The sequence below is a fragment of the Panthera pardus genome, unplaced genomic scaffold, assembly GCF_024362965.1.
Source record: "Panthera pardus isolate Hobbes unplaced genomic scaffold, ASM2436296v1 HiC_scaffold_8, whole genome shotgun sequence".
NCBI classification, from domain to species: Eukaryota; Metazoa; Chordata; class Mammalia; order Carnivora; family Felidae; genus Panthera; species Panthera pardus.
The window spans coordinates 57,220,085-57,239,351 of record NW_026527013.1 but is presented as its reverse complement, the minus strand read 5'-3'; the positions used below and the strand labels follow the sequence as shown (position 1 = coordinate 57,239,351).

General features: G+C 50.4%; 1 protein-coding gene across 2 annotated transcripts in view; it reads left to right on the top strand.

Moving 5' to 3' along the window:
- RAB43 (RAB43, member RAS oncogene family) overlaps positions 1 to 18,413 on the top strand; it is a 30,174-nt gene extending 11,761 nt beyond the window's left edge. The window contains exons 2-3 of one of the 2 annotated variants that reach the window (XM_053898571.1): positions 13,869 to 14,046; positions 17,534 to 18,413. In XM_053898571.1, the coding sequence (XP_053754546.1) occupies positions 13,869 to 14,046; positions 17,534 to 17,784 (429 nt within the window). In that variant the 3' untranslated portion in view covers positions 17,785 to 18,413. Of the gene's footprint in view, positions 1 to 13,862; positions 14,047 to 17,533 lie in introns of both variants that reach the window. The other variant, XM_019430973.2, reaches the window with a different exon arrangement.
- The last annotated feature ends 854 nt before the right edge of the window (positions 18,414 to 19,267 follow it).

Genomic DNA, 19,267 nt, shown 5'->3' with positions numbered 1-19,267 from the left:
CAAGATTTCATTCTTTTTGATTGCCGAGTGATACTCCATTGTAGATATATACCACATCTTCTTTATCCATTCATCTGTCGATGGACATTTGGGCTCTTTCCATACTTTGGCTATTGTTGATAGTGCTGCTATAAACATGGGGGTGCATGTGTCCCTTCGAAACAGCACACCTGTATCCCTTGGATAAACACCTAGTAGTGCAATCGTAGGGATTATGGCTTTCTTAATAACATTGCTTTCTCTAGCTTATTTTATTGTAAGAATATAGTATATAGTACATATAACATATAAAATACATGCTAATTGACTGTTTATGTTATCTACAAGTCTTCCAGTCAACAGTTAAGCTATTAGTAGATACGTTTTTGAGAGTCCAAAGTTACCCCCAGATTTTCAACTGCCCAGGGGGTTGGCGCGTCTAACCCCCACATTGTTCAAGGGTCAATTGTATTTCTATAATAGCTTCTACTGTCTAGCTGATTTTTAAGCTTTTCCAACTTTTCTCCCAAATGTCTTTTATAGTGTGTTTCCTCTTTGAACCAGAGTCTAGTACAGGCTTGGTCCAGAACAACACCTTGCTACCTTTTTTTTTTTTTTTTTTTTTTATGATACTGATTTTTTTTTTCTTTTTTAAGATTCGCTCCCTGGATTTGTCTTGTGGTTTCCTTGGGGCGTCTTTGGACTTGTCCCTTTGTCTCCTGTATTTCCTGTAAACTGGAGATTGGGTTAGAGGCTCACTTTGGCTCGGGTGGGATGGTTTGGGCAAGAATGAATCATAGGTAATGTGTGCTGCCCATTTGCACCACGGCAGGCAGTACCAGCTGCCAGGTTACCCCCTGGTACTGATGCCTTCTTTGATCACTTGGTGAGGGGAGTGCCTGCCAGATTTCTCTGTTCACGTTTATTGTTAAAAGATTCCTTTCTGCTCTTAGCTTGTTTCTTGGGGGATCACTTCAGAGCCATGGCCTTGACCTGGCCTTTTCTGCCTAGAGCAGCAGACAAGATGAAATGGGATTGAAAGGGAAAAACGCCTAACGTTTAGAAGGTACTCTGCCCAGCTTAATTACAGTTGTTGGTAGAATTTACCATCTGACACCCTGAGACACCAACTGCATATCGGGGAGATCATTAAATGGAGACTCATTCATGGGTTATCCATCCATTCTGTAACTACCTCCTCTTTCCCCAGGCACCGTTCTAAGCTCTGAAGAGAAAAAAAGGGGAATAAGAGACAGTCCCTGTTCTTTAGGAGCTCACATCTGGTTGGGGGAACAGATATGTAAACAGATAGCTAGCGTGCAGTGCTGTGAATGTTGCTACCCAGTTTCTGAACCCAGAATTGGAGCATGTGGCCTGACAAGTAAGTATGTGTGTATTTATTGTGGCCACAAGACCAAATATGGAAAATTAGGACCAGGACGCCTGGGTGGCCCAGTCGGTTGAGCCTCTGACTTCAGCTCAGGTCATGGTCCCCCGGTTCGTGAGTTCGAGCCCCACATCGGGCTCGCTGCTATCAGTGCAGAGCCCTCTTCAGATCCTCTGTCCCCCTCTCTCTGCCCCTCCCTTGCTAGCGCTCCCCCCAAAATAAATACATATTTAAAAGAAGGAGAAGAAAAGAAAATTAGGACTGTTCCCACAAAGCAGGGCCCTGTGGTTGCCATGGCTGTCCTAGGGGTGTTGGCTGAGTGCTGCAGGGCCACCGAGGAGGCAGCAGTCCGCTCTCCCCAGGGTTGCAGAGGCAGGGAGTTTCAAGCTTAGGTAGGCCCTGGAAGATGAGTCAGTGTCCCATTGAGGAAAGAGAGAAGAGGCTTTGCTACCAGAGCCACATATGCACAAAGCCATGGAGGTGTGGGAGAGGAAGTGTAGGTGTTCGTCCAAGTCCAAAGTGGCTGGAGTGTGTTGGGGTGGGGGCAGGGATGAGCGTAAGGAGGGGGCTCAAGACCAGACTTCTGAACATAGAAGGCGCGTCAATGGTGTCCTGAGGGCTGTGGGAAGCGTTCTCTGGAAGACCCACTGTTTGTCCCTCAGGGTTGATGCGGGCGGGAGGCACGATCAGCTGTGGCTGAGTGGAGGGGCGCCCAAGGGGTCAAGGCCGAGCGGGTATCCCTGCTTGGTGCACTCTCCATTAACCCTAGTGGCAGGGCACTGGAGGGACACCTTGAGGGAAGGCAGAGCTCAGTTTGGGACGTATGGCATACAACCCTTCTGTGGGCTGAGTCCTTGCTGCTGAGGAAGTTTGGAAAAAGAGAAGCCGGTGGGCTTAAGGGAATTACTGTCGAGGCAGTGAGGGCTCTACCAGACCGTTTACCCAGAGAGTCTGAGCTTGTGGCCGTGGCTTTAGGAATGCTGCCGTTGCTTGTTCTCGGCCTTTCCTGGGAGGCATGGGTTGTTGCCACAAGGAGCCAGCAGCCCACCCTGTTTGTTATGGGCTCTTCCTGGCCTAGCGGGGGACTGCCTGATTACTGAATCAGGTGGGGGGGCCTCCTGGCACCCTGCTTGGGTCAGGTCCCTCTCTGTTTCCCCGCAGCACCTCAAAGGGCCTGTGAGTGCAGTTTGGTGGCAGCAGGGAAGGGGGACGGGTGGGGGGAAGGGCTTGGGTTGTGCTGGATGGTCTCCGCTTCCCTGTGAGAAGGAGGAGGGGCGTCCCTGGGGAGCCAGTGGCCCTTTGCTAGCGACCGAGGCAGGACTCATTGGTCAGAGGCTCTGGTCTTTTTCCCACGTCGTGCCTTTTCCCCATGCAGACTGTTCAGGAAGGGGTTTGACTGATTCCTGCAGGAGGTATGAATCATCAGTGAGGTTTCTTGGAAGAAAGAAAACAAAACCAAACCAAACAAAGCATTTAAGGTTTGTGGAGGAGCCATACACAGTAAAGGTCATGGGGTTTTAGAATCAGACCAGGCTCTTCTGCCAACGGCTTCCCTGTGACCCTTCGACCCCTGGTGTAGAAAGTCATAAACCTTCTAGAGCTGTCGTGAGGATGAGATGGACTGGCAGATGTGAGCAGTAACACTGGTGGTGCCTGATGTTCTCGAAGCACGTTAGAACCCTTCCTGCGCCCCGTGCCCCCCGCAGCCCTGCAGAGGGGGGCTGGTCGCTGCTCCTCCCAAGATCCTGGTGAGGAAATACCGACTCCAGGAAGCTACTGAACCATCCTTGGCCCCTCGGCAGATGGAGAACGGGAACCCGAGAGTCCTGATGGCTCTTTGACCTCAGACTACGGGTAACCTGCCGAGGAGGGCTGCGTTGTAACAGGGGATGAGAACTCTGTGACGCTGGGACCTGGAGCAGCTGTGTTTAGGGGGCAGGAGGAATCTGGACTGAGGAGTCCGTCCCCAGCACTCACTGCCCGCCACAGAGGAGCCATCTGTGTTCAGGGCCACGTTGCTTGCCCTTCCCTGTCTCGCCCTTGTCTCCCTCACTCAGTGTCTGTGCTGCCTGTCTTCAGCTAGTATACTGGACGTTTGGCAGCACGTCACTGTCGCTCCTGATGGCACACCCGTGTCTCGATCGTGGCTGGTTGGCAAGCCCCAGGCCACCCTCTTCCCTGGAGGACTGGGGCAGAAGTGACAGCAGCTGGCTGGAGGAATGGCCTGCAGACTCCACCTCCTGGTTCGACCCCCCACATCCCAAGACATGACGAAAAATAACTCAGGAACTCGTATTTGGGTCAGTCTGGCCAGTTTTCAGAGTTTTGTCCTGAGAACTCATTTTCCCAGGGTCCTTTTCTACTCTGAATTAGCAAGGAACTTTGCGTCGTCTGTTCCGTCATGCAGGAGAAAGACTGTTCAAATAAAATCTTCTCTTTCCACTGGAGGAGACAGTGCTAGACATAGATTTTGGGAACTCAACCACTAGCAATGCTTTTAACCTAATGAGCAGAACTGATTTTCCACTGGGGCACATGTGAACTCACTCCTTGGGGACAGCCGGCACAGATCCCTGGAAAGCAGCTTTAGCCTCACTGGGCCTGTTGTCCCCCTCTTGTCCCCTCTCACTGCCCCAACTACCAGGACTTGTCTTCAGAAAGCTTCCTTTATTGTTGAGTACCTGGGTCTGTGCCAGGTTGCTGGTAACACAAAGAATAGATGGGGTCTCTCCCCTCAAGAGCCCATTCTTTTTTTTTTCCTAAGTTTATTTATTTTGAGAGAGCAAGAGTGAGCAGGGGAGGGGCAGAGAGAGAGAGAGAGAGAGAGAGAGAGAGAGAGAGAATCTCAGGTAGGCCCTGAACTTTCAACATGGAGCCCAATGCAGGGCTTGAACCCACAACCCATTGAGATCATGACCTGAGCTGAAATCAAGAGTTGGACACTGAAATGACTGAGCCACCTACGCTCCCCTAGAGCCTATTCTTGATGGCAACAGACAGACTTACAAACCTAGAGCCCCAGACAGACAGCCCTAGGCCAGTTTTCCACTAAGAAACCTGTTTTTGTGTGTGTGTGTGTGTGTGTGTGCCTACAGAATGGTCATTTGTTAGTTTTTGGGTTTTTTTTGGATTTGCTTTAGGCAGGATTTCCTTTTCTGTTGTCTTGCTACTTTTTTTTTTTTTTTTTTTAGTTCTTTATTTTGAGAGACGGAGATGGTGAATGGTGGAGGCATAGAGAGAGAGGGAGACAGAGGATCCCAAGCAGGCTCTGCGCTGTGAGCGCGGAGCCCAACACAGGGCTCCACCTCTTGAAACCCTGAGATCATGACCTGAGCTGAAACCAAGAGTCAGACGCTTCACTGACTGACTCACCCAGGCACCTCAGTCTTGCTGCATTTTATGTTCCTTGCCTGGCCCCCAGGGCACCTTCGTTTGGGACAGTTGAATGAAATGTTGAACACAGTCTGCCGTGGGTGCTGTTACAGAAGCAAGAACCAGGATGCTAGGGAGCCAGGAAGGAAAGAAGAATGAATTCCCCTCTGGGCTGGGGCCTAGGCCTGTGTGTCAGGGAGAGCTCTACTAATCAGATGACTTCTGATCTGGGGTCTTGAAGGTTAGGTAGGAGTTCACCAAAAGGTCAAGATGAATGCCATCTATCCTAGAAAAGGAAGATAAAGGTGTCGTCCCTAGTGACTCAGAGGGACAGTGTAAACTAGGACTCATTACACATGGAGCTTAGGAGAAAAAATAAGCGTCATCCCTCATCCTGAGACTGCTTCCCCCCACTGAGGCTGTGATCAGTGTGCCTGAGCCCTCCTGTCACCAGGGTGGAAGAAGGACCTGATGAAACCCAGGACTCTTGCAGCCTTGGAATCCCTACCCCTTGCCCATTTGAAACTTACCTGACTGACCCCTGCTGAGTGGGAGTGGGGGCAGCCTCCCTCTTCTGAATGTACATGCTTTGGGAGCCCTTCTCCATCCTAACTGGGCTGCCCTCCTGCCCTCTGTGCCTAGCAGATGCTTCTGAATGTCACTCCAGATGTCAGCAGCCCCGAAAGTTTCCCCTGAAGTTGAATGTAAGATGTGGAGGCCTGGCTGGGGAAGGTAGGAGAGGCTGGCAGTGTGCCAGGTGGGAGGTGGGAGAGTGAGGGAGGGCAGGCTGAGACCTAACCCACAGGACAAAGTCCCTATCTGTCAAGTGAGCGTGCGTGCAGAGGACTTCCGGTGAGTGGGGTAGTAGTTTCAACTTGGCAGATGTTCTCTTGGCTTCAGGCTGATTATGGACTTGGGGTAGGATTCCAAGCTAACTCCATGGTTAGCTTTCCTAAGCCAGGCCCTGGAGCCCAATCTGCTAGATGGAGACCTGGCAGGGCAGGGTGACAAGGCTTTAAGGGCAGACAGGGTGCTCATCTGCCCAGCATGTATTAATCGAGGACCTTCTTCATGCCAGAAGGCTCAGCCGGTTAAGAGTCTGACTCTTGGTTTCGGGTCAGGACATGATCTTACAGTTCATGAGTTTGAGCCTTGCATTGAGCTCTGCACTGACAGCTTGGGATTCTCTCTCTCTCTCTCTCTCTCTCTCTCTCTGCCCCTCTCCTGGCTTTCTCTCTCTCCTCTTCAAAATAAATAAACTTTAAAATAGATAAAAAGATCTGCGGAGGAAAAGTAAATTGGGGTGAGGGGACAGGACGGACTGCTCTTTTAAGAAAGGGTGGTTGTGAAAGAGCTGTGAGTGGAGTTGATACTTGAAAGCAGGCTGGAAATGAAGGGTGGTGCCAATCGTGCACCAGTCTGGGAGAAGAACACTTCAGGAAGGGGAACATCAAGGGCCAGGGGCTTGGTATAGAGACCCCGGAGTGCTCAGGGATCAGCCAGGAGCAAATATGGCCCCAAGGGAAGTTCTGTGGAGGTGAGTAAGGTCCATGCCGCAGGACCTTTAGGCCTTTCCGGGGAGGAGAATGGAGGAGTGACGAGATTCTTAATACTGTTTTCGTGGCTCTACGTTGGCTGTGGGGTGGACAATGGACCGCAGTGCAGGAGGAAGCCTGGGGCGGGTTTGAGGCCATCCGCAGTGGCCCCGTGTAAGGCTTGGTGACAACAGGTGTGGAGGGCACGGAGCAACGAAGGACTCCGTGTCCATGATTCCTGCTCACCCAGGCCCCTGCTGAGGGTGGAGAGCAAGGAGGTAAGCGGACAGACAGACAGCCAGACAGACTCGCGTGGGCCCAGCACGATGCTCACATGTCTCAGCCAATCATGGGGCTGTCAGAGCCTGCCTTTCTGCTCTGTGCCTTGGGCTGGTAGTCTCTGCCTGCAGGCTCTGTTGGGGACCCGGTGAGGTGGCCTGCACGCCTGCCCCAGGACCCCACAGCATCCATGCAGTGGATTCTGCTGTCACTTCTGAGAAGTAGAGCCTGCATCATCCTCTCCGATGGAAGGTTCAGGATGGTGCTGGCGTGCTTGCCTGCCTCGTCACCTTCCTGTCTCTTGAGGAGCTGAGGTGGCTGATCACGCTCATTAAACTTTTCACCCAGACCCCCTCGGGGCGCTGCCTAATGGCAAACCTGGGGCTCCGGCAGAGTAGCTTCACTTGGCTGCTGGGAAAGCAGGGCCTCCCCTGGTTTGGCTTCTCGCACCTCTTCTGGAACACAGAGGGCATTTGGGCCAAGAGATTGAGCCTCCTCAACTAAAACCTCCTCTGCGATCCCACGGCAGGACCGCGCCGCGCTCAGCAGCCCAGATGTACTTCACAGACATCAGTCAAGAGTGCTTCTCGTCTTAGCCTGGGCTCCCTCTGGAAAACGGCCTGAGACAAGGGCTTGCTCGCAGCTCGTTTGTTTTGGCAACTGGAGAGGGGGAAACAGAGGAGGAAGGACACGTTACAAGGCCGCATCCTCAAGTTGGTCGCTGCCATGGGCAGATAGGGCTTGATCTGGCCGGACATCCCTTGCTCCCCATTGGCCAAGGGTTGATCCATAGGGTTGGTGAGGCCTTCTCACATGTGTGTCACGAAGGCATGAAAGCTTGGTGGTTTGTGCAGCACCGCCCCACCCCCGCCCCTGGCTAGAATCGGAGAGACTCCCAGGTGGGATGGAAGAGATGTCTAATGTATATTTCCCTGATGCAGACCATCTCCAGTGGCTTCCCATCGCGGTAAAAATAAAACCTGCACTTGACGATGGCCCGTAAGATCCCACACGTTCTGGCTTCAGTCTGCCTCTGACCGCGTCTCCTTCCATGTCCCTTTTCACTGCCGTCTGGCCACACTGCCCTTTCTGTATCTCCCAACACGGAGAGCTTTGTCCTTCTGGACACTGTCGCGCTGTTCCCTCTGCCCGAGCACTGTCCCCATGATTGGCTTCTCATCATCAGGCCTCAGCTCGAGTGCCCCCTTCTGTGACCACCCGAGGAGGCCCCTGTCCCAGGGAGTCTCTCCTATTACCTGTATCCTCTTCAGAGTGCTCGTTACCCTTCTCTGCAAGGATCCTGTCTGCATTCCTGTCTCTCCTTTTGCTGCGATGTGAACCCTGTGTTTGTTTTGTTCCCTGCAGTATCTCCAGTTCCTAGAGCAAGGGCTGGCACACGGCAGAAACTCAGCACACGTTAGATGAACAAGTGGTTGGCCCATGCCCACAGCCCAGTAGGTTTTCCTTTGGGCATTTCATGTATTCTACCTTTTACATTAAATCTCCTTTGTGTATATTAAAAACACTAGCCAAAAATTGTAAATAGCTACGCAAATATTGTTAAATGGCTGCATTTATCCAGCACCTTCTCTGTGTTAGGCACCGTGCACACTGAATCTGTCATGTGGCCCTTACTGGACCTTTTTTTGTTTTGTTTTGTTTTTTTTGGAACAGATGAGAAACTGAATTCAGTTGTAGCCCAGAGATAACCGTGCTGGAAAGTGACAGAGTCGGGTCGGTCGGACCCCAAGAGCGCTGACACTGCTCTTTTCCTTCCCTTCCTCTAATGTGGGAGAGGATGAGAATATTGCCAGTCATGGGAAGGACCTACTTTCCAGAAATACCTCCTCCATTGCCACCCAAATTTCACCAATTGGTTGACCCAGATACCTTGACCTGTAGCTATTTTGTTTTTAATTTAGTTTTTATTTTTATCAGAGTTGTACTTGTGTATGGTTGAAAGAGTCATCTGGTTCAACAAGGCGCGGTACAAAAAGGTCTCCTGATACGGCCACCCGCAGCCTCTGGGGGTAACCCCTTCGAGCTCTTTTCAGTTGATGGGGTTTTTCTATTTATTTTGCTTACATTGCTACCTGCCTCCACTTCCCCCAGTTACACACGTAGTCTGTTGACTTCTGACTTCAGAAGGTGAGAGTTAACTAACTCTCAGTGCCTCCCCAGCCCCCATCACACACGTACACACTCCGCATCCTCCCAGTAGAGTGGTGTGGCAATATTGATTAGATCAACAGTATGTTCCTTTCAGCACTGTTCTCAGAACGTATTCTGAATTTGTTCCTTTCTCCCCACCTTCGCTGTGGTAACCACAGGGTGGTTACCACCCTGGTCCAACCGCTGTCTTTTACCTGGATGATGGCCCTTGCCTCCTAACTGGTCTCCCCATTTCTGTCCTGGATCTCTTTTGATCTCTTCTCCGGGCAGCAGTCAGAGCGATCCTGTTAGAAAGTAAATCTGATTGGCTCTAAACTCCCATGGCTTCCCACCTTCACTCAGAGTGAAGGCCAAAAGTTCTTGCTATGGTCTGGAAGCCACTGTGTGATCTGGTCCCCCCTCCCCGCCCCGATCATCCCTGACTACTCTCTCCCTTTGTATTCTGTGCCAAACACACCCATTGTCTTGCTTCTTTGTCTCTGCTTCAGGGCCTTTGCACTTGTTCTCTCTCCCTGAAATACTTCTCTCCCAGACATCTGCACTGGTAGCTAACCTTCTCCAGATCTTTACGAACAATGAGGTCTTGTGTGGTTGTCCTATCTAAATCTCCATTCCTCGCCTTGCCTCATAATTCCTTTCCCTGCTCATTTTTTCCCATCTGATCACTAGCTACCATAATTACTATTTTTATTATTTACTTTATAATTGATAGTATTTATATTATAGATATTTATGTATAAATAAATATATTTTATAATAATTATAAACCCTTATTACTTATGATCTTACTTAGCATTTGTCTCCTGCACTGTAAGCTTGAGGACAGCAAATCGCATCTGTTTGGTTGGCCCCAGTATCTCTAGTATTTTCTTGTTGAAATGGTTGAAGGGGGGCGCCTGGGTGGCTCAGTCGGTTGAACGTCTGACTTCAGCTCAGGTCATGATCTCACGGTTTGTGAGTTCGAGCTCCGTGTCAGGCTCTTGGCCAACAGCTTGGAGCCTGGAGCCTGCTTCAAGTTCTGTGTCTCCCTCCTCTCTCTGCCCCTCCCTGCTCCTGCTCACACTCTGCTTTCTCTCTCTCTCAAAAATAAATAAACATTAAAAAAACACTTTTTTTTAAAGAAATTGTTGAAGGAATTGTTCAACTAAGGGTGATGATTATATCACTAAGAGTTGTTCACTGATCTTCCGTTGGCCACGTCCCACTAGTTCTTCCTGGAAGCACTATCATCTTGGTTTTGCTTACGTGTCTGTGTTTTTACCATTAATTCATCTCTGCAAGTAGGGGAGATCCTAACTGGGATAGCTGTCCTCCCCATCTGTCCAACATACCGTAAACCCTGCCTCTCAGTATATGACCTTCCCTCAGTTCTGTCTTCTTGAAGAAATCTCTCTCAGAGCTTTCTTGATTTCTATTTTAGGTTTTTGTTTGTTTGTTTTTGTGGTGAGAGTACTACTCTATAAGAATTCCATTTTTGAAATGTCCTGAGACTTACTTGAGGCCCAGTGTATGTATATGGTTTATCTTGGTGAATATGCTGGGTCCACTTGAAAAAAAAGGGGGCGGTTCTGCCGTGTTGGGTATGGTGTTCTGGAAATACCAATTTGATCAATAGTGTGGTTTAGATGTTCTTTACCCAACACTGATTTTTTTTTTCTCTGTTTATTCTATCAATTCCTGAGAGAGAGGTATTAAATCTCCAACGATAGTTGTGGATTTGTTTCTCCCTTTAGTTTTATCAGTTTTAACTTCATGGGATTTAAAACTCTGTAATTAGGTAGATACATATGTAGTATCATTATTTTGAGAGGGAGTTGGGGAGTAGTAAGTCTGAGTGGGAGAGGCACAGAGGGGTGAGGGGGAGAGAGAATCCCAAGCAGGCTTTACACTCTGTGCGGAGCCCAACATGGGGCTCGATCCCACCATGGGGCTCGATCCCACATTGTGAGATCATGACCTGAGCCGATACCAAGAGATGCTTAACTGATTGAGCCACCCAGGTGCCCCAAAGTGTCTCTTTATCTCTTGCAATTCTTGGTCTGGAAGCCTTTGATATTACTGTAACTGTCATTCATATACTTTCTTACCCTCACTTCTTATATGTATTTTATTACATGTTTCGTTTTTTTATAGGCTACCTATTTGTGTCTTTATATTTAAGGTGCCTCTCGTTGGGCTCTATGCTGACAGCACAGAGCCTGCTTGGGATTCTCTCTCTCCCTCTCTCTCTGCCCCTCCCCTGCTTGCACACCTCCCTCTCTCTCTCAAAATAAATTTAAAAAAAAATTTTTTTTTTAAATACCAGTTTATTTCCTCTACTGACTTGCTGTTTCTCTTACTAGTTGATGTAGGGCCAATGATAAGTTAGGGCGTCCTTAACTTATAAAGTCTCTTTACAGTTTTGTATCACTTCATATGTTACAACTGGCACTGAACCCTTCTCATTTTTCACTTCACATCTGACACCGCACAAGTGTAGTCACCTTACAACAGGATGATTTCATGTATCTGCTTTCCTTTTTTGTGTCTGCTATTATTGTCCTACTTTTTTATTTCTTACACATTAGAAATCCCACTTTACAGTCCTTATTTATCGTTTTCTGGTCAGTTGTCTTATAAGGAAATTACAAGAAACAATAATTTTTTTTAATGTTTATTTATTTTTGAGAGAGACAGAGATAGAGCGTGAACAGGGAGGGGCAGAGAGAGAGGGAGACGCAGAATCCGAGGCAGGCTCCAGGCTCCGAGCCGTCAGCACAGAGCCTGACGTGGGGCTTGAACCCGTGAACCATGAGATCATGACCTGAGCTGAAGTCGGACACTTAATGGACTAAGCCACCCTGGCGCCCCTAGGCATTTTTCATTGGATATCTAATGCCATATGGATTTTTATGAAACTTTAACCTTAATACCTGTTTTCTTTTCTTTTTTTTTTTCTTTCTGGAAGCTTTTAGCACTTTCCCCTACCCCATTGTAGAATTCCCACACAGTGTGTTGGGGGGGGGGGGTGTCTGTTTTCTTCCATTGTGTGTTATGTTCAGTGGGCCCTTTGAACTCTCAGAGGGAGTTTTCTTGAAGTCTTTCTTTGATTTCCTCCCCTTGATTTTACTGTTCTTTTTCTTTTTTTTTTCAGTTTTTTTTTTTTTTTTTTTTTTAATTTTTTAACGTTTATTTTTGAGAGAGAGACCGAGCATGAGCAGGGGAGGAGCAGAGAGAGAAGGAGACACAGAATCCGAAGCAGGCTCCAGGCTCTGAGGGCTTAGCACAGAGCCCGACACGGGGCTCAAACTCAAACCATGAGATCATGACCTGAGCCAAAGTCCAATGCTCAACGGACTGATCCACCAGGCGCCCCACTGTTCTTTTCCTTCTGAAATGCTTACTATCCCGATATTAGACCTCTTAGGCTGGCTCTACAGTTTTTTCCCTCTTACTCTTCTTATTTCTTCTTATTTCTTTGTATTTCTTTATTTTGGAAGGATTTCTTCAACTTTATCTTCCAGCCCTTAGGTTGTACTTTTCATTGATATATTTTTAATAGTCAAAAGCTCTTTTTTTCCCTGAATACTCCCACAACTTAAAAAAAAATAGTATTCTATTATTGTTTTGTGGATCTTTTCCTATCTCTGAAAATACCGATGTTTGGTTTTGATAAACAAAAATTTGCTTCTGCCTAGCTTTTGTTTCGTCCAGGTCACTTTTTTTTCTGTGTTTGTCCTTTGTCTTTTGTGTCATGCGCTCTCTCTGGGGTATGGGGATGAGTTTCTTGGTCAACTGGATTCCAGATTTGTGTATTGCCAGACTTCATGCCTTTCGCTTCGCCCCCCCTTCGCCCCCCCCCCATCATGCGTAAGCAAGCAGATACCTGATTTCCTTGGAACCTTTCATAGTTGAGTAAATAGGAGGTCTTGGGACAGGAGGGTCTCATTTGGCATGTTGTGGCTGAGTTTGTTAACTCTTGAACGTCTCTTTGTGGGGCCGAGGGAAGAGGTTGCTCACCTCCATGGTACCAGGGCCTGAAGCCCTGCCCTCAGGAACAGTCTGAGGCCTCTGGGGTTTTTCTCTACCCCGGATGGACTAGGGTGCCTCCCAATACCTTGAGAACTAGATAAAGAGGCCCCCAGAATGCTTGTGCCAGCAAAGGAAAATGGATGGACCCAGAGCTTGGTGGAGACCCAAGGCTCGTGTTCATCTTCAGAGAGCCCCAAGAACCTGTGATCTGTGGAGCAGAGAAAGCAAGTCCTGAGCCCCCAAGAGTCCTGCCATCTGCCTCCTCTGATGCCTGCCTGCAGTCCATCTCTCCCAGTTGCAGAGCTGGTGACCTCCACCCAGAGTGCGCAGCCTCCCAGCCCGGGCACAGTGAAGGTCCAAGGTCTACCCTGGGTTCAGGCCCTCCCCCTGCCCTATCTGGGAATGCCAGACTATTGCTTCTCCAGAAACTAGGGAAGCTCCCGCTACACAGGCACCTCTCGTCCATGGCCAGGGTGCAGGAAGGCTTGGCAGTGGGCACTGATGGGTGTTAGTTAAGTGAAAACATGGGCAAGGAAAGACCCCAAGTTCCTTGCCTTTGGCCAAGGCTGGGCCAGCAGGTGATAAAGGCCCCGCCAGAGGACTCCATCCACTGCTTCCCCCAGGCCGTCACTGCCACCAGGCATCACCGAGGCAGAAGTAGAGAACCCTAATGCTGGAGGAGCTTTCCACGTGGCTGGGTGTAGCAGTGTGTTTACGGGCCCAGAGAGGGGAAGGCACAGGACATGCACACACAGCCAGCATCATAGCATACCAGAACCAGCTCGCCGGACCGTGAGCTGCTGGAGCTCTTCTGGTTCAGTGTCCCAACAGCAGAGAGCCCAGCCTTAGGGGAGCCTTGGGCACTCTAGAGAGCAGAGATGAGGGCTCCCCACCTTCCTTTGCATCCTCCTGCCCCCCTCAAAGCTGGGCCACTGAGTTGTCTTGTAAGGGATCAGGGGTCCTCTCTGTCCACCTTCTAGCCCCTCTTGCATGATTCCCGCCAAGGTGTGGGCTGGTGGCCTGCCCAGTGGAACCAGCGCTTTGGGCATGGGTCTGTGGGATTGCCCTCCCTATCCCCCGTGCTTGGTCACACCACCAGGTTCACGGGAGGCCCCCTATTTCTTTAGCTGCAGATCTGGGACACAGCTGGCCAGGAGCGATTCCGCACCATCACCCAGAGCTATTACCGCAGTGCCAACGGGGCCATCCTGGCTTACGACATCACCAAGAGGAGCACCTTTCTGTCCGTGCCTCACTGGATCGAGGACGTGAGGAAGTACGCGGGCTCCAACATTGTGCAGCTGCTGATCGGTGAGCTGAGGGGAACAGGGCCAGGGCCAGCAGGGTTTCTCGGGGCCACGGTTCTGTCTCTCTGTCTTAGTGTCTTTCTCCTTTAAAAAAAAAATTGTTTTTAATGTTTATTTATTTTTGAGAGAGAGAGAAACAGAGCACGAATGGGGGAGGGGCAGAAAGAGAGGGAGACACAGAATCGGAAGCAGGCTCCAGGCTCCGAGCTGTCAGCACAGAGCCCGACACGGGGCTCGAACCCACGGACTGTGAGATCATGACCTGAGCCGAAGTTGGACGCTTAACCTACTGAGCCACCCGGGGACCCCTCATCTTTCTCCTTTTTAAACAAAGGGCAGGTGGAGCGCAGAGAGAGGCTGAGCTTGAACGGTGATCTTGCAAATTCTGATCCTGCCAATCACTTACAAAGTCATATTCAAAACTGGAATTGGAGGGAGGGAGAAAGGAGCGAACATTTGCTTTTTACTTCCCGCATATCCCCACCATGGTCAGCCCTGGTTAAACCTTCACGTGTGTCTCTGGATTCAGTTCCCATAACCTTGGCTACTGGCTCCTCCTGGTTTGGCAGGGCTAGAGCCGAAGCTCAGAAAAGTGGAGTAACTTGTCCCAGTTCGCGCACCCTGTGAGCCTATAAATCCGAAACTGGGGCCCTGCTGGTGGTGCTTTGGTGACATGCTGTCCCCCCACACCGCAGAGCAGCGCTTCTCAAACCTTTGCGCTCCGAAGGTTTGTTAAAGCACAGATGCCAGGCGTGGTGTCTGACTCAGGAGGGCTGGGTGGGGCCCATGAATGTGCATTTCTCACAGGTTCCCAGGTGACGCAGGTGACGTCCATGTTGGCGGCCCAGAGACCCCACACTGAGAACCACTGTTGCAGAGAGATGCTCTTACTTCCATTTTCCCTTTTCCTCCTACATAAACTCCCCAGACCTGGGCTCAAGCGCTTTGGACCATTTCTGTGGTCCCCAGGGTCCTCATTCCAACAGTCAGGCGGATTCTTCTTCCTTTTTTTTTCTTTTCTTTTTTTTTTTTGAGAGAGAGAGTGAGAGAGCACACGCACATGCACACAACTGGGGAGGGGCAGAGGGAGAGAGAGAATCTTAATTTTCTTAAGTTTATCTACTTATTTATTTAGAGAGAGAGAATCTTAAATTTTATTTTGAGAGAGAGAGAGCACACCACGCACAAGTGGAGGAGGGGCAGAGAGAAAGAGAGAGAGAGAGAATTGCCAGCAGGCTCCGCACTGTCAGCAAAGAGCCCGATGTGGGGCTTGAACCCACAAACCATGAGATCACAACCTGAGCCGAAGTCAAGAGCTGGACGCTTAACCAACTGAGCCACCCAGGCGCCCCAATTTTGTTCTCGTTTTTTAGAGGCAGATTCTTCTAAGATGAATTTGTACAGATGGGGCTGCACATAGCTCCACCTGGGGAAAGGGTGATGCTTGGTTCCCTGCCTGGCCTCGGATATGGGAGCACTCAGTGGAGCTGGGCTCCCCTGCCAGGAATGGGGTTCTCCTTACCTGGCCTGACACTTCCCTTTTATCCAGAACATTCAAAATAAAACATTCTGGGGCGCCTGGGGGGCTCAGTTGGTTAAGCATCCAACTTTGGCTCAGATCATAATCTCACAGTTCGTGGGTTCAAGCCCCGCCTAGGGCTCTGTGCTGATGGCTTAGAGCCTGGAGCCTGCTTCAGAGTCTGTGGCTCCTTCTCTCTCTGCCCTTCCCCCACTCACATTCTGTGTCTCTGTCTCTCCAAAATGAATAAACGTTAAAAAAAATAAAAAATAAAACAAAACATTCTATCATAGAGCATTTTATACAAGTATAAAAATAGAATAGTGCACTGAACCCCAGATACCCAGTACCCAGCTTCAGCAATGAGCCATTCACGGCCAGTTTCCTCTCTACCCTCATCCCTTCCCCTCCCTTGTCTTACTTTGGAACAAATCCCAACACCAAACTATTTCATTTATCAATATTCCAGCATAAATCTATAAAAGGTACAAACACTTCAATAAAAAGTACATAACAATACCATTTTCACATCCACAAGATATTGATATTTTCTTCTTATTATTATTATTTAGTTTATTTATTTTTGAGAGAGAGAGCAGGGGAGGGGCAGAAAGAGAGGGAGAGAGAAGCCCAAAAAGGCTCTGCACGGTCAGCCCAGAGCCCAATGCAGGATTTGAACTCACGAACCACAAGATCATGATCTGAGCCAAAATCAAGAGTCAGATGCTTAATCGACTGAGCCACCTAGGCACCCCCCATATTGATATTTTCTTAATATAATCAAATGGCTGATGAGTGCTCAGATTTATAATTGCTAATAAATATCACATGTACTTGTTTTTTTTCTTTTTGTTGAAATCAGGATCCAAACGAGTTCCACACATTGAAATTAGTTGCTGTAGCATTTAAGGTTACCAAAGACAGTCTTGATTTTTATAGGTGGTTATCTATTTTTTTTTAATGTTTATTCATTTTTGAGAGACAGCATGAGTGGGGGAGGAGCAGAGAGAGAGGGAGACACAGAATCCGAAGCAGGCTCCAGGCTCTGAGCCGTCAGCACAGAGCCTGACGCGGGGCTCAAACTCACGAACTGTGAGATCATGACCTGAGCTGAAGTCGGACACTTAACCAACTGAGCCACCCAGGGGCCCCGTGGTTATCTTTTTTTTGTGTCCTCCCTATAACCACATTACAAAAGTCAACCGCTTAGAGACTTAAAAAAAAAAAATTCTTCTAGAAATCGGGTCAAGGAGCAGTTGACCAGATTATTTAGAACATAATGACACAGCTGACACCTTGTAGGAGCAACCAGAGGTGCGCTCTCAGGTCAGGCGGTGGGCTGTGCTCTTACTATCAGCAAAGCAAAATAATCAAAGTCCCCGTCTTCCAGGCAATGAAAGAATTCCAGATGAGAATAGGAGAGCCTAAATAATAAGCATAACGAAATTGTAGCCAAGGAAACAATTGGCAGTGCGAGACTTCCTTGTTGGCGTCCCCTCGTAGGGAGCGTCTGCCAAGTGCCCGTTGCTTTCAGGTTCACTGTATCATCTGATCCCTCCTGTGCTGAAGGTGGCATCACAGATGGGGAAACCGAGACCCAGGGATGAAGTGACTTCCCCAAGGGTCACGCAGCAGGTGCAAGGGAGCTGAAGTTTCCTGCAGCTCTAAGGTTCTTTCCACCAAAGTTGAGTGCTCCAATGTGTCAGGAAGAAGCCATAAAAGACACCAGCCTCTGGCAAAGATAAAAAAGAGAAACAAAAGGAGGGACTAAAGGCTGGACTAAGAGCCTTAAAATAAAAGAAGGTCTTTTTTCTTCCCCCAAAAAGATGGAGGGCCACACCAGAAGGTATTCATTGGTGGCTGGCCGAGCGCGGTGGGCGGCTTGACGTGTCTTGGCTTGGCCCCACCGGGTGGGACAGGGCAGGCTGGCACCCGTGGGCCTCACCAAGCTGCACCTGGCCTTTCCCTACAGGGAACAAGTCGGACCTCGGCGAGCTCCGGGAGGTCCCGCTGGCCGAGGCACAGAGCCTGGCAGAGCACTATGACATCCTGTGTGCCATCGAGACGTCGGCCAAGGACTCGAGCAACGTGGAGGAGGCCTTCGTGAGGGTGGCCACGGAGCTGGTCATGCGGCACGGCGGCCCTCTGCTCAGTGAGAAGGGCACCGACCACATCCAGCTGGATAGCAAGGACGTTGGAGAGAGCTGGGGCTGCGGCTGCTGACCGGGGTGCAGGGCAGGCAGGCAGGGGCCTCCCCACCTTCTCTCTCTGGCCTGCCAGGCCCACCCCCCCAGAGCTGGCCCTCCACGGTGCCAGCGATCCTAGAGCAGCTGGATAAAGCCCTGGAATTCTCCATTCCGTGGCCTGGGTGCTTGATGGGAAAGCTACCCTGGATGAAGGAAGCAGCGGGATACCTTCTGAGGGAGACCTGTTGGCCTGTGGGGCGTGGGGCGTGGGGCCCCACCTGCCAGCCAGTGGCCGTCCCCTCTGTGTTCTTCACAGTCCAGGACTGGCCCAGGCCTGCCGGTGTGGATCCCAGCAGGAGAGGGGCCGGGATGTGCCTCCCTTGCTGCACATGTACTGGGTCTGACCATTTCGCACCTTGAGTCTTGCTGCAGCTGAGGCGGCAGGGGTGTGTGGCTGGTGCCTTGGGTTCTTTCAGGTCACTCCAGGGCCTCTGTACCGAGTGAGAGCAACCCGCCCAGCAGACTCGGTTCCTGAGCATAGCCCCAGGGAAGCCCCAGCTCCTTCCAGGCCGGGAACTTCCTTCCTTCCTTCACTGCCAGCTCGAAGCTCACAGACAGCTTGGGGCTTGGCCTGCTGCCTTAGCAAGACCTCTCAAGTTTTCTGGTTTTCCGTGTAGCTTCTTGTTTTCGTCGGCACAAGTATGGGGTCATGGCCCACAGCCCAGCGGGGACCGTCTGCTGGCCTGGGGCCCAAAGTGTGGCCACTCAGGTTGCAAAACCATCTGATTCCTTCAGCACCGACTCTCAGAACTTGGGGGTTGGGGGAATGAGGTGGGAATGTGGACACTTAAGGGAAAAGTAAACGCTTGCATCCCTGAGGCTACAGTCTGAGAGGGACCCTCAGGGCACTTAGTCTTAGCTGTGCAGAAGCCCTTCCTGCCACGTTCAGAGCGACAGCTCCCTAACTGCTTCCAGTCTAGCTTCTGGTTTCTCAAACCAAAAAGGTGATGCCCCGGCAGTCCTGGGTCTGGCTTTTTTATCCTGGGCCTTACCAGCCTCAACGTGTGCAGGGTGCTGAGGTTAGAAGGCGGGTGGGGGCTGGGATCACTGGGGCTGCACTCTGTGGGTAGCTCAGAGGGTCACAGGGATTGAGCTGGGGGAGGCGGGTGATCTCCCCGTACTACCCGGACCCCCCATGTCAGCCCAGTCTAGCCCCTTAGGCCCCCTCAGTGGAGGGCCCCGGGAAATAAACTGCCGTCAGAGCCGTGGGGAAGGTCACATCGTGGAGGTGCAGCCCAGAGCCTTGTGGGGCCCAGGCGGTGCTCCAGCCGACTTCCCTTGCCTTCCACTTCCTGCACTTTCGTCTGCACCGTCCCACCCCTTCTTGTAGGCAGGCCTGACCGCAGAGTGAGAAGCCAGACCCACGACATTCTGTGGGCTTGGGCATGGAAGGCTTCCCTGGCTGAGACCGAGACCAGCAGGGCTGATGACTCTGTTTCAGGCAGGCATGTCTGAGCCCG